The sequence below is a fragment of the Neoarius graeffei genome, chromosome 1 (assembly GCF_027579695.1).
Source record: "Neoarius graeffei isolate fNeoGra1 chromosome 1, fNeoGra1.pri, whole genome shotgun sequence".
In the NCBI taxonomy this organism is placed as follows: domain Eukaryota; kingdom Metazoa; phylum Chordata; class Actinopteri; order Siluriformes; family Ariidae; genus Neoarius; species Neoarius graeffei.
The window spans coordinates 5,875,159-5,889,640 of NC_083569.1; the positions used below are offsets into that span (position 1 = coordinate 5,875,159).

Sequence of the window (14,482 nt, forward strand, 5' to 3'; positions counted from 1 at the left end):
GGATATGAAAATAAAGACTAAAATCATATGCTACATTCTAGCTCAAAATTACTCACATATTATAGATATTATATTCTATCACACAAAATGGAAGTTATTGTACATACTATATATGGAAAAAGGACAAAATATTTTGATTTCTTCACTGACTCAACCACTGCACCAAAACGTTACACGTGACTTCAAGTGGTTGCAAGCCAGTCACTAGTCTGATGAACGAGGATTTCTCAACTTTGCTTAGTGGTTGTAAATCTTCCACAATGTAGTCAATAATCAGTTTATCTACCTGCTGCTGGGAGACAGTGGTACTCTTGAAGGCTGCAGGCAGTGTGACTTGAATTTTGGCAGGGGATCTTCTTGCCCTTTCCGGGGCGGCACGGTGGTGTAGTGGTTAGCGCTGTCGCCTCATAGCAAGAAGGTCCGGGTTCGAGCCCCGTGGCCGGCGAGGGCCTTTCTGTGCGGAGTTTGCATGTTCTCCCCGTGTCCGCGTGGGTTTCCTCCGGGTGCTCCGGTTTCCCCCACAGTCCAAAGACATGCAGGTTAGGTTAACTGGTGGCTCTAAATTGAGCGTAGGTGCGAATGTGAGTGTGAATGGTTGTCTGTGTCTATGTGTCAGCCCTGTGATGACCTGGCGACTTGTCCAGGGTGTACCCCGCCTTTCGCCCGTAGTCAGCTGGGATAGGCTCCAGCTTGCCTGCGACCCTGTAGAACAGGATAAAGCAGCTACAGATAATGAGATGAGATGAGATCTTCTTGCCCTTTCCCTTCTGATCCTCGAGGACTTGCATATATGCTTTGAAACTGGACAGATGCTTCAACTCGATGTGTCGTTTCAAATTTGAGAACGACGTTGTCGATGTTCTTACTTGTTTTTTCAGAGCAGGTGGACAGAGCTTACACAGAAAGGTAAGGTTTTTACCGTCTGAGTCTTTGTGTGAAATTGTGTAAAACTGCTGTATAACCATGAGGAGAATCCGTCTCATCTGTGTTCTCCGTGCCGCTACTTGAACTTTCACTGGCCATGTTGCTGTGAGTGTGCGCCGGCTGTGGTGTGCGCGCTGTCTGCTGCCTGTAGCTAGGGAACGCTGGGTTACGCCTACTCTGCTCTGCTGCATCATGGGTAATGTAGTATGGAGCCAAATCATAGAGCCATCCACTATCTCCGGCTTCACACTACGTTATCCATGATGCATTGCACACACACGGCACCTCAGGGCAGTGAGTGACAACAACATCAGACTGACAGTGAAGTAGTAGAACGTAAAATATCTTGCAAGTAGACGTGCCACTTGATTCATCAGGTTTCATGTTTCGTTCATCTTCATGTTTGTCGTTCATGTCGCATAATTTGAACGAATTAACGTTCAAGTTCTTTCATTACAAAGTTGTTGCGTTCAGTTCAAAGTTCATGGAAAAACGAGCGTGTTCAGTGAACAACACTACCTTTCAGCATTGATGGTGTCTTTCCAGATGTGTAAGCTGCCCATGCCACACGCACTAATGCAACCCCATACCATCAGAGATGCAGGCTTCTGAACTGAGCGCTGATAACAACTCGGGTCGTCCTTCTCCTCTTTAGTCCGAATGACACGGCGTCCCTGATTTCCATAAAGAACTTCAAATTTTGATTCGTCTGACCACAGAACAGTTTTCCACTTTGCCACAGTCCATTTTAAATGAGCCTTGGCCCAGAGAAGACGTCTGCGCTTCTGGATCGTGTTTAGATACGGCTTCTTCTTTGAACTATAGAGTTTTAGCTGGCAGCGGCAGATGGCACGATGAATTGTGTTCACAGATAATGTTCTCTGGAAATATTCCTGAGCCCATTTTGTGATTTCCAATACAGAAGCATGCCTGTATGTGATGCAGTGCCGTCTAAGGGCCCGAAGATCACGGGCACCCGGTATGGTTTTCCGGCCTTGACCCTTATGCACAGAGATTCTTCCAGATTCTCTGAATCTTTTGATGATATTCTGCACTGTAGATGATGATATGTTCAAACTCTTTGCAATTTTACACTGTCGAACTCCTTTCTGATATTGCTCCACTATTTGTCGGTGCAGAATTAGGGGGATTGGTGATCCTCTTCCCATCTTTACTTCTGAGAGCCACTGCCACTCCAAGATGCTCTTTTTATACCCAGTCATGTTAATGACCTATTGCCAATTGACCTAATGAGTTGCAATTTGGTCCTCCAGCTGTTCCTTTTTTGTCCCTTTAACTTTTCCAGCCTCTTATTGCCCCTGTCCCAACTTTTTTGAGATGTGTTGCTGTCATGAAATTTCAAATGAGCCAATATTTGGCATGAAATTTCAAAATGTCTCACTTTCGACATTTGATATGTTGTCTATGTTCTATTGTGAATACAATATCAGTTTTTGAGATTTGTAAATTACTGCATTCCGTTTTAATTTACAATTTGTACTTTGTCCCAACTTTTTTGGAATCAGGGTTGTACATAATAGTAATTAGAAAAAATATGATTTATGTAACAATAGATAGATGAGCACTGATGCATGAATCCATGGGTTTAGAAGCTCAGGCGACAATTCCATATTTCAATGCAAAATCGCTAGCTGCTAAACTTGGTCTACACAGGCTGTGCACTGAATCCATGCAAGCTTGCGCAGCCTGCTGGCGGAGCCGCACGCGACGTTACGAATCTGGCTCCAGACTCCCTTGGGATTTTTCCAGACGCGTTTTGTTATTTTATTTTTTTCTGCTGTATCAGATGGCCTTGTGCCAAATTACCCTTCTGGATGAGTGTGTAAAGGGCTTTCATATAAAAAAACAAAACAAAACACGAAATTGGTCCAGGATACGCCCTTTAATGTCGAGCCCTGAACAATGTTGTTGTGAGTTGGCCTTTGAGGTGAGTACCACCTCTGTGAAATCTATACTTCCTGGAGGTGTGGCTTAATCAGAACTCGTGAATGTAGCTCTGATCTGATGATGAGTTCTATGTTTTATATATTGCATGCATGCTGTAAGGTCTGTGGTGTTGCGTCCAACCTGCAATGAGTTTCACCGAGAGCGACGACAATGCGGCAGATTCCGTGCGACGTCTCCATGTCTCTGTCCTGCACTGCCCTCTTCAGCTGCTCCTGGAGCTCCAGGACACGGGGCAACAACTTCACCAGACTGTCCGCAGATCTACATGTTAAAAAAAAAAAAAAAACACCACATACACATGGATTAAGTGTGTGTCAAAGGCAGTGTGAATGTTAGGTTCAAGTTAGACTGGAAAGAAGAGGCTCAAAACTTGAGCCAAACACACAGTTACAAAGAATAAAAATCCATGAAGTGAAAAATTTGAGTCTTTGAACCTCACCTTTGCCAGTCAGGCACTGAGAGGGCACCGACGATGCACTCTACAGCCGTGTCAAAAAGCTCAGGCACTTTAAGTAGTGCCAAGCTCTCCTGCAACGCTCCTTCGCTCTGACTCAAATCGACGCCAAGTGTGAGCCAAGACGGCAGACAACGCAGTGCTCGTTCCTTCACGCTGCACGCCGAGCCTTCGCACCGCAGCAGCTCCGTCAGCACCGGACACAACAAGGTCCATTCTTGCACCAGGGCAGCTTGAAGACTGGCATGATTCCCTGATGTGAACTTCCTGCTCTGGAGCTCCTCAGGCAACACAGTGAGCACTTCTAGCAGGGCCAGGCGCCGGCCGGCCGCCTCAGCTGTGCCCTCTCCGCTCTGGAACGCCTGCAGGAGGTCAGGCACAGCACTGGGCCAGGAGTCGAGTAGGGTGCGGAGGATCAGAGACGCCAGAGCCACGCAGAGGCGCGTCAGCACCATCTTGGGGCCGAGAGCAAAGTGGCACACATGGGTGACGAGCTGAGAGCGAAGAGACTCACGAAGCTCAGAAGTGAGGTCGTGCCAGTGGTTGGAGATCTTGCCGTGTAGGGTGCTTGCACCAAAAAACTGGATCTCAGGTACCTGCTCGCTCAGTTCAAGAGACAGAGAGACTGTGGTGTCCATAAACAACCCTTTACTATTCACACATACAGCGCACATACAGAAAAAACAGAAATCTGGAGTGTGCATAGGTAGAGCCACCTTTTGCTGGCTCAAGGCAAAACTGCTCCAACTCCTTCAAGTTAGATGGGTCGCGTTGGTGTCGGCAATCTTCAAGTTATGCCACAGATTCTCAATTGGATTGAGGTCTGGGCTTTGATTAGGCCATTCCAAGACATTTAAATGTTTTCCTTTAAACCATTCCAGTGTCACTTTAGCAGTAAGTTTAGGGTCATTGTCCTGCTGGAACGTGAACCTTCATCCCAGTCTGAAACTTCTGGCCGACTCAAACAGGTTTTCCTCCAGAATTGCCCTGTATTTAGTGCCATCCATCTTTCCTTCAGTCCTGACCAGCTTTCCTGTCCCTGCAGATGAAAAACATCCCCACAGCATGATGCTGCCACCACCATGCTTCACTGTAGGAATGGTGTTCTCAGGGTGTTGGGTTTGCGCCACACGTGGCGTTTCCCATGATGGCCAAAAAGATCAATTTTTGTCTCATTTGACCAGAGAATCTTCTTCCATGTGTTTGAGGAGTCTGCCATATGCTGTTGGGCAAACTCCAAGCGCGGTTTCTTTAAGTAATGGCTTTTTTCTGGCCACTCTTCCATAAAGAATGGAGTGTACAGCTTAAAATGGTCCAATGGACAGATACTCCGCTGTGGATCTTTGCGGCTCCTTCAGTGTTATCTTTGGTGTCTTTGTTGCATCTCTGATTAATGCCCTCCTTGCCCGGTCTGTGAGTTTTGGTGGGCGGGGCCTTCTCTTGTCAGGTTTGTAGTGGTGCCATATTCTTTCCATTTTGCTATAATGGATTTAATGGTGCTCCGTGGGATATTCAAAGTTTGGGATCTTTTTTATAACCCAACCCTGATCTATACTTCTCCATACTTTTGTCTCTGAGTTGTTTGGAGGCTCCTTGGTTTTCATGTTGCTTGCTTAGTCGTGTTACAGAGTCAGAGTCCTTCCAGAACAGGTTGATTTATACAGACATCATGACTCCGTTCAGACTGCACCCTGAAACGACCCATATCCGATTTTTTTGCCCATATGCGACCTGTATCCGATTTGTTATTGACAATCTGAACGACACAGATCCGATTTTTTTCACATGCGACCCAGGCCGCTTGGATATGTGGTCCTAATTCCGATGCATATCCGTTATTTTCACATGCGACTGCAGTCTGACCGGACAGGTTGCATTCATGCGACCTACACGTCATCAACAAGACACAAACGTCACTATTCTGCGTTGGCTAATCCCGCCTCTTTGGTGGAAAACAACAACATTTGTACAGTTTTCAGAATTTAAATAGACTTTTATAGAATTGATCAAGCTAATGGTGGATTTGGTAGGGACCTGGATGTTGATCTGTTAGCCTGATTACATAAAACAGTTTCTATAACTGATTTATAACTTAAACCATCCTGCATTACAAGATTATAAGATTGTTCTGGAAATTTCCAGTAATTTGACACCTTCGGTCTCATTAGTCTGCTGCCCACATTAATCAGATTATTGTGCGAGTTCCGCCGCCGCCACAAAAACCACATCGCCAGGTCTCGCCTCATCTCCATCGCAAACTGCACTGGTGTTTCTGCACCTTGAGCCAGCGCTGACAGAAGTTGCAGAATTCAGCTGCCTATAAACAATCTAAATAAATATTTATAAAAATGTAGAAAAAGTTTATTAATATGACGAAATAAATATGTGCAAATTATTAAGCCTGAATTAAGAGTTTGGTAATACAGCGGCCGTATCCCAAATGACTGCCTACTGAAGCTCGAGTGCACTATATAGAGTTTAAAAATCCATTACTTCCTAGTAACATGTCGTGCACTTATATAGAAATTAGAGAGACGTTTAGGAGTCAACCCTCGTTACCAGGCTACACGTTTTCATTTCGGTTCAGAAACAAAAACACACACGAGACCTCACACTTTAACACTAACCAGATAATTAAACAAACAAACAAAATCATTAAACATCAAGAGTGCGCTTTTTTTTGTTTACGTATTACGTAGATGTGCTTATTACGTGTCAATTTGCGCATGCGGGACACTTTCGGGTCGTTTTCCGTTCATATTGGAGATCGCATACAAGTCTCATATAATTGGTAATGTGAACGGCCTAACAAAAAAATCGGATTTCACAACAAATCGGATACGGGTCGTTTCAGGTTGCAGTCTGAACGTAGTGCATGTGACAGATCATGTGACACTTTGAATGCACACAGGTGGACCTTAATCAACTAATTATGTCACGTATGAAGTGAATTGGTTGGACCAGCTCTTATTTACGGGGTGAATACCTATGCACACTCCAGATTTCTGTTTTTTTTTTTCATCTTATCGTTTGCGTCACAATAAAACAACAATGTGCACCTTTAAAGTGGTAAGCATGTGTAAATCAAATGGTGCCAACCCTCTAGAAATCCATTTCAATTCCATGCGACAAAACACCAAGGGGGATGAATACTTTTCCAAGGCACTGTATCCTGAAATACTCCACTTTTAAGTCGCTTTGACTTTTGTACCAACCTTGTCATGGCTCAGCAGTGCCCAGCAGAAGTGCCACGCCTGCGGTGACGCTTGTGCCTCTGCCAGCCACTTTTGGGCCACGTTTTTCTGCACCATGTCCGGATCATAGTACAGCTGCTGAAGAGCCTGTGGGAGATAACATGAAACAATTGTGTGACGTTTTGAGGGATATGACCGCCGTGACGCCCAAACTCCCAACCTAAGAGTAGTATCTGACTGGGCTGCGACAGCCTGCGGCTAGTTGGAGACGCAACAATATGCGAATTTTCACTTGGAATCACACTGAATTGATATTCGCATATTTTACCGCAATTACTGTGTAAGACAGGGAAGTAGAGGAAGCCTCACGGAAACTGACTTGAGAAGGGTTCGCGACACATTTGCGGCTATTTTGAGAGAAATTTTGTCGCGCAAACATAGAAGATACTCAGTCATCCAGGTACATAGTAATCTGGACAACTGGACTTGCTTGAAAAGTCTTGAAGACGTTTCGCCTCTCATCCGAAAGGCATCCTCGGTTCTGTCTGTCTAATAGGGAGTATCAAGTATTTATGGATCATGGATCATCATAGAATCCGAATCAGAATGCTGATGGCTGCATTGTAGGTGGCTGATATGGTAGATGTCATAGACACCTATCAGTTCAATGATGGTCGTTCCAGGTTGACAAAAATGAACGATCCTCTCTGGCTAAGATGTCTGCCAGTTTTCTGGAAGTCCTCTCATACTCCCGCACCAGTCCAAGGGAACTCATCCCAAAGTGCGTAGAAACATATCTGTGAAGATACTCAGTCATCCAGGTCCATAGTAATCTGTGGCTGGTTGAAGAGAGCAACTGGACTTGCTTGAAAAGTCTTGAAGATGTTTCGCCTCTCATCCGAAAGGCATCCTGAGTTCTGTCTGTCTAATAGACCCCTTCGCAGTAAACGTCATTCATACGTAAGAGGAAATTGCGCGTGCAGCCTGGACCCAAAAAAGACTCAGAAATGCCTAGTTGTTGTGTTGTCAGAATCGTAGCAGTGATGGGGTTAAAATGTTCAGAATTCCAGCAGGATCTCACCCATTCCAAAAAAATCGCCGACGTCTATGACTACAAGCCATCAAACGTGTAGACTGGGATGAAAGCACCATCAAAAATGCGCGGGTTTGCAGCGCCCACTTCATCACAGCTATTTATTAAATCTTTCTTTTTTATTCTTTCTAGTCTTCGTTTATTGATGTAGCAAAATACTTTGCTAACGTTTGTCTGATTAGCTGGGTCATAGTTACACAATGTAATGAATATTGTTAGCATGCTAACTTAGCTTTGCATGCAGTTTTGTTTGTAGGAGAGCTCTCGCTTGACTCAAGCGGTCCAGATTTTGTGCCATCATTATTTGCGTATGCCGAAAATCACAATTTTAAAGCAAGGATGGAAAGGTAAAATTGTGTGCCCTCGCTCTAAATGCCAACTTACGTTGACTGGTCTAACCTAGCTCCCGCCCCGTTCACTTTCATTTCTGCTCTCTGCCTCTCGCTTTTTACGCAGCTCTGATTTCTCTTAGCTGCGCTCTTTACACTATCATTCCTTTCATGCCATTCCCTCCTGCAAATTGCTGTTTAGTGTTGGGATTTGCTGTTGTAGCTAAAGCCACATTGCCATCACATCACTGGCATAATTTGATTAAAACAAAATGAATATGAATGTCCCATTGTTAATCAAGTTGTACATGCCCGCACATAACAATCATATGCGTCTAAAGACTTGTAGGCACGAAGTTTTTCGTGGGTGTACACTGAAGTCTTGTCAATAAGGTACGAGTATATATCTGGCCATTGTATACCAGGGAACTTACTAACATCGTCCGTCCACTCTTTAATTAAATGCGGATCCGGTAGGCGATGTCCACTTGTTAGAGTTAACTTATTTACGTAGCATTCTCGATCTTGTAACGACAATTGTTTGGCATAATCTGACAGCTCATAATGCCGGTCTATGGGCAGCGCCATTGTTTCTGGGTCCAGGCTGCGCGCGCATCCTGGCAACGGTCGGTTTGTTTACAAACATGCGAAGGGGTCTACAGGGAGTATCAAGTATTTATCCTCTCATGGATCATCATAGAATCCGAATCAGAATGCTGATGGCTGCATTGTAGGTGGCTGATACGGTAGATGTCATAGACACCCACCTCTGTTCAATGATGGTCGTTCCAGGTTGACAAAAATGAACGATCCTCTCTGGCTAAGATGTCTGCCAGTTTTCTGGAAGTCCTCTCATACTCCCGCACCAGTCGAAGGGAACTCATCCCAAAGTGCGTAGAAACATATCTGTGAAGATACTGTGAAGAAATTTGTCGCGCAAATTTTTTAAACATTTCGTAGGTACGCGCACATCTCCAATCTAGCGGCCGCCATTTTGTTCCATTCCCAGTGTGACTGCGTTCTGAGGAGCGCCGATGGGTATCCCCGAAGAAATCGCGTTTCGGATTGGTCAAAAGCATGGAAATCCGGGGATTCCCATTTAATGACGTAGTTTAGTACCCGGTTGATGACCAGAGGCAGTCTTGTTCGCCTCCATTGAAGATTTCTCCACTTTATCAGGCATTGAAAATTTTGTCCGATTTCAACAAAGTGAAACTACCGTTTATCGATTTTGGACATATTTGAAAGGTAGATGGTCTCTTAGTATTATGTTTAATCTTTCTTGTCAGTAAGTTTGATGGTGATTGGTTCGTTAAAACTTGGTTTTCTGTCAGCCTCAAAATGCATACCCCTCACGCTCATCCCCGTCTGCCATATTGAAATCGTTGGAAATTTGTCCATGTTCCATCGGCATTTTCTCTAATTAAAATATGATAAACTGCAAATAAACTGGGCCAGTATCCTTCATCAATACCTAAAGACATTATAAATTCGCATATTTTGAATGATCATGGTCTAGGGGACCCGATGATTAGAGATTTAGAACGTGTTCTGCAAGCTGTCCACTGGTGTCCACATATGTCATTGTTGATTGAAATGATTTTGGTAGTTAAAATCGGTATGTTCATTGGAATGTCAAATTGGTCATGAGACTTCATTAATGCAAAGTGAAATAAATTATTATAATTAATACCATAATACTAACTTAAATTTTCTTTTTCCTTGTCTGTTAGGTAGAGGGCAACAGTACGTACATTCAGTGAAAATTTCAACTTAATATCTTTAATATTAAGGAAATGGCATAGAAACATAGTCAGAAATCGTCTGTTTGGGACACGCTTGCTCTATTGTTTTACTGTTAATTGATAGAAACAAAAGGGACGCCACTTAGGAATCTTTAAATTTCCATTAACTTCCTTAATATTGAACCTATTCCTGAGCAATTCCAGCGTTATGGACGTGACACTTGAACTCAAAATGGCAACAAATGACCCAGTGCATGTTTTATTGTCTCCCAGGTGTTGCATATTTTAAGGCTGTACCATACTGGAGAAGTGATAGAACAAGAACAATTCCCATAGTACATCTAGGGCATGCCAGAAAACGCCAATAAAAGATGCGTTATGGATGTGACAGAAAAAGTATCACTTTTCTTGGGTGACTGTACATTTTTATCAAACTCTGTGAAATCGTAAACCTAATGTCGAAATGGAGATATCGATTTGATAGAGGGGTCCAAGGTGAATATTAAAAAATCTTTGTTTAAAATATTTTGTATTTCATGCAGAGTTTCGGAAGGAAAAGTCAGCGTTATGGATGTGACGAAATTCCGTTACGGATGTGACGCGTCTGAAATAGACATGGTGTATGTTTAGAAAATCAGCAATTTAACCACCATAACCCTTTGAAAAACTCTCTAAATATCAGCTAAAACTATCAACGTTCTTAAATAATATTTAGGATGGCTATTGTTTTGTGGATTTTAGCATACATTTCTGTGGCTTGTGGCAATAATATAGAATTGTACATGATCAAAGTTGATTTTAGCTTGGGGTTTACATTATAAGAAAGAAAGACCGACAGTGACATATTAGGTTGGTTACAAATTGGTTCAACTTATTCACATCTGTAAAATACAGGCCTAGGTGATATCTCTGGGAGTGGTTTTGATGTATTACATGTTGCTTTATTTTTGCATGGTGAGGTTGACATTTACATGGAATTGCCCTCCTATGATCTAGGTGTCATTTTGAAGGTCTTTTCCAGCTCTATCTTACTATTTCCTCAAAATAGCCATATGAGTGTTTTGAAATTTTTGGTCACATACCTTCGACGAAGGAGCGACACTTTGCGACTCGTGCAAGGAAACTGAGAAGCCCCGCGAATGTTTCAAGACACTTCTGAAACTCTTTCGCGAATGACGCTCGCAGTTTGTCGCATCCCAGTGAGATACGCCATGATACAGAAGGGCCTGAAGAGTTATAGGAAATTAATCAACACTTTCTGATTCTTCACTCGGAACTGACAATTCAACAGCGCTGTCTGAAAAAAAGAAATGATAAATTTCTTTATATTTTTGGCTCTGAGTGCCAACAGCAGTCACACAACACATTGCTGGTGGTTATTATTAGCATCCCAGAGCTTTACTGAGATATCAGGTTACTTTTCTGCACCCTAAGGTTCCTATATTGACCTCGACTGCATAGAACATGTCCAACTGATACAGTAATACAATTTGTCAAGATAAACCTGTTATTTTACTCTAAGCATTCCATTTTAATCCTACTCAATTTATTTACTGGATTTCCTGGGGGAGGGAGGAAATTCACCTACACAATACTTTGTGTTTAACATTAAATTATTGATTATACTATCATTAATAAAGGTTAAAACTGAGCTTCAAAACTTGTTTAATAAATCACAGTTTTCTCATAAGAGTACTTCCTGGTTTACTTCTGTTTAGTTATATAATTTAATTTCGTGTTACATTCTTCTGAACTCAAATTCACACTTTTAGAATCTTTTCCATATACATTTATCATAATAAAATATCAAACTATACTTCTTTTTTTTAAAATTAGCATCATGCTAACCCAATTCCTGAGGTGACTAAAACATTTTCGAGTTAGCCGCAAAGCTAATCTGGACCGTTAATTTACATGATTAGATGACAGGAACTCGTTGATATGGTGTGGCTGTATTCAAAATGGCGCCATGTAGCCTACACAAGTAGGCTACAGAGGTCATATCGAGACTGACTTTGTGCGCACTTCGTAGTGCACTACAGATCCTGCTTGGTGATATTTAGGATACAAGCGCTGCATTTTCTCGCGAGATGGATTTCAGCTGGATAAATCCACAACAGAAGCTGATACCGGTTTATCATGAGTGTTAGAGCAGAGAGATTAGTCATTTTAACACTTATAAGATTTATTTTCAGCTGAATTAAAGTGAATAATCGATATCTCCTACCCTCTCCACTGCCTCCGCAGTAAACTCGGTCGGTTCTGGGGAAGCGGACATTATCGAATTGTCCTGCCACGATATTTTACCGAAACCGCTTACATAGTGTGTTCCTCAGCTGATTTAAGACACAATGGGTCTACAGAGGGTCACACAGTCCTCATCCAGCCCTGCTGAATAATGTCATTATAGTTATAGCTATTGGGGTGTGTTCCAAATCGTGCCAAGTGCACTACTCCATTCCCTACACTGAGTGAGCACTAATTACCACCCACTTGCTGATTCAATGTGAAAAACCCAAACAGTACATTACAAAACCATCTCTAAAGAGTTCGGACGCGACCAATCCACAGTCAGACAGATTGTGTATCAAGGAAATTCAACACCATTGTTACCCTGCCCAGGAGTGGTCGACCAACAAGAGCGAGGCGTGTAGGTAATATTCGGTGAGGTCACAAAGGACCCCAGGGTAACTTCTAAGCAACTGAAGGCCTCTCTCACATTGGCTAATGTTCATGAGTCCACTATCAGGAGAACACTGAACAACAATGGTGTGCATGGGGTCACAAGGAGAAAGCCACTGCTCTCCAAAAAGAACATTGCTGCTCGTCTGCAGTTTGCTAAAGATCACATGGACAAGCCAGAAGGCTATTGGAAAAATGTTTTGTGGATGGATGAGACCAAAATAGAACTTTTTGGTTTAAATGAGAAGCGTTATAGCGTCACAAAGGACCCCAGGGTAACTTCTAAGCAACTGAAGGCCTCTCTCACATTGGCTAATGTTAACTCTTTACCCCTTTATGACGACCCCGTGTACGGTATGACGACATATGACGCCTTGTCTAAAACCTTGTCTTTAGACTTTTTTCTTGTAAATATGTTCTAAGAGTGAACAGTATATGCATATACAATGTTGTGGAAGGACCTGAAGCGAGCAGTTCATGTGAGGAAACCCACCAACATCCCAGAGTTGAAGCTGTTCTGTACGGAGGAACGGGCTAAAATTCCTCCAAGCCAGCGTGCAGGACTGATCAACAGTTACCACAAACGTTTAGTTGCAGTTATTGTGGCACAAGGGGGTCACACCAGATACTGAAAGCAAAGGTTCACATACTTTTGCCACTCACAGATTTGTAATATTGGATCATTTTCCTCAATAAATAAATGACCAGGTATAATATTTTTGTCTCATTTGTTTAACTGGGTTCTCTTTATCTACTTTTAGGACTTGTGTGAAAATCTGATGATGTTTTAGGTCATATTTATGCAGAAATATAGAAAATTCTAAAGGGTTCACAAACTTTCAAGCACCACTGTAAGACTGAAATCATTCTGGTGATGTTAAAGGGGCCCACTCTCCTTTTCCAGAATTCAGTTCGTTGTTTTTGTTTTGAAAGCACATCACAGCTACTCTGATAGCTTTCCGGACAGCAGAACGTCTGCAGATTTGCTGTTGGTGATCCCTTTGAAATGTTTTTTCATCTACGTATCATACGTGGAAGTTTTGAATAGAATATTCCAGATGTTTTCTTTCCTTCATGGCCGCCTGTGAGACAGCCAAGGCCAATTCTTGTCCATTATAACGGAATAACCATACGAAAACGCCATGGAAAGAATTAAAAATATAACTACTTTGACAAATCATTTTTCACTTTCACATTAGTTTATGAATTGTGGCTTTGACTGTCGCTGGATTGTTACAGGTTGTTTTTCAAACAGTGGGATTTCCAATGGGTAAGTTCTGGGCCCCTTTAAAGGACCCATGGCATGGTGGTTTGTTGATGCTTTAAACGGGCTCGTGGAGGTTTCCGGATGTTATATCCGCAGCCTTTCTCGAAATGAACCCTCGGCACGTAGATATAGCCTCCTGGGAGAAAGCCCCATTTCAGCGCTTTTCCCAGTGCGTCGTTTTGCTAATGAGAAGCAGGAGGCGGGTCTTATCATTAATATTCATGACATGTAAACGTGTTACCTCTGATTGGCTAACAGCACTGTGCCGCTACCTCCAGTGGGTCAGAACAAGCGGATGTGGGTGTCTTACTATGGCGAGAGAGAAGGAACAAACCGCGAAGGGAAAAATACCGCGCGCTGATGTCATTAAGGTGCGACGTGAGGAAATAAAATAAATTCAACAAATGTTTGGGTTTTTACTGAACAAACAAACAAATAAAATGAACGAGTGACTTAAAAAAAAGAATGTGGGTGTCTTTGTAAAAACTGTTTTGATTGGCTATTATAACAGAGCATGCTGCATGCTTTTTGGTTTTGTAGCGCAGAGTACCTGGCTAACTGCAGGAAGTGGTTAGCTGCACAGCTAATGTAGCCATTGCAAGGCTAACGTGGCACCGATTTTAAAACACGGCAAAACGACTTAACAGTTATACACTTACTTGTTCGGTGTTTGTGGCTGATGCGGCAGGGATGCTTGGTACGGTTTTGATGTACAAAACCTGCCCTGTACTGTCCCAAGTTGTGGAAACATTCATCAGGAAAATGCTTCCGACAAACATACACCGTCTTAGGCAGACTCGACGGCGTATTATTGGAGTAAATAAAA

At 42.7% G+C, this 14,482-nt stretch overlaps 1 protein-coding gene across 4 annotated transcripts in view; it reads right to left on the minus strand.

The window, feature by feature from the left end:
• Window positions 1-12,092, minus strand: part of ipo13a (importin 13a) — a 65,242-nt gene extending 53,150 nt beyond the window's left edge. For all 4 annotated transcript variants that reach the window (XM_060928784.1, XM_060928776.1, XM_060928771.1 and 1 more), the window contains exons 1-4: window positions 11,935-12,092; window positions 6,562-6,687; window positions 3,332-3,942; window positions 3,013-3,153 (exon numbers count right to left, since the gene is read on the minus strand). In XM_060928784.1, coding sequence (XP_060784767.1) covers window positions 3,013-3,153; window positions 3,332-3,942; window positions 6,562-6,687; window positions 11,935-11,985 — 929 coding nt within the window. In that variant the 5' untranslated portion in view covers window positions 11,986-12,092. The remainder of the gene's footprint in view (window positions 1-3,012; window positions 3,154-3,331; window positions 3,943-6,561; window positions 6,688-11,934) is intronic.
• Window positions 12,093-14,482: the final 2,390 nt, after the last annotated feature.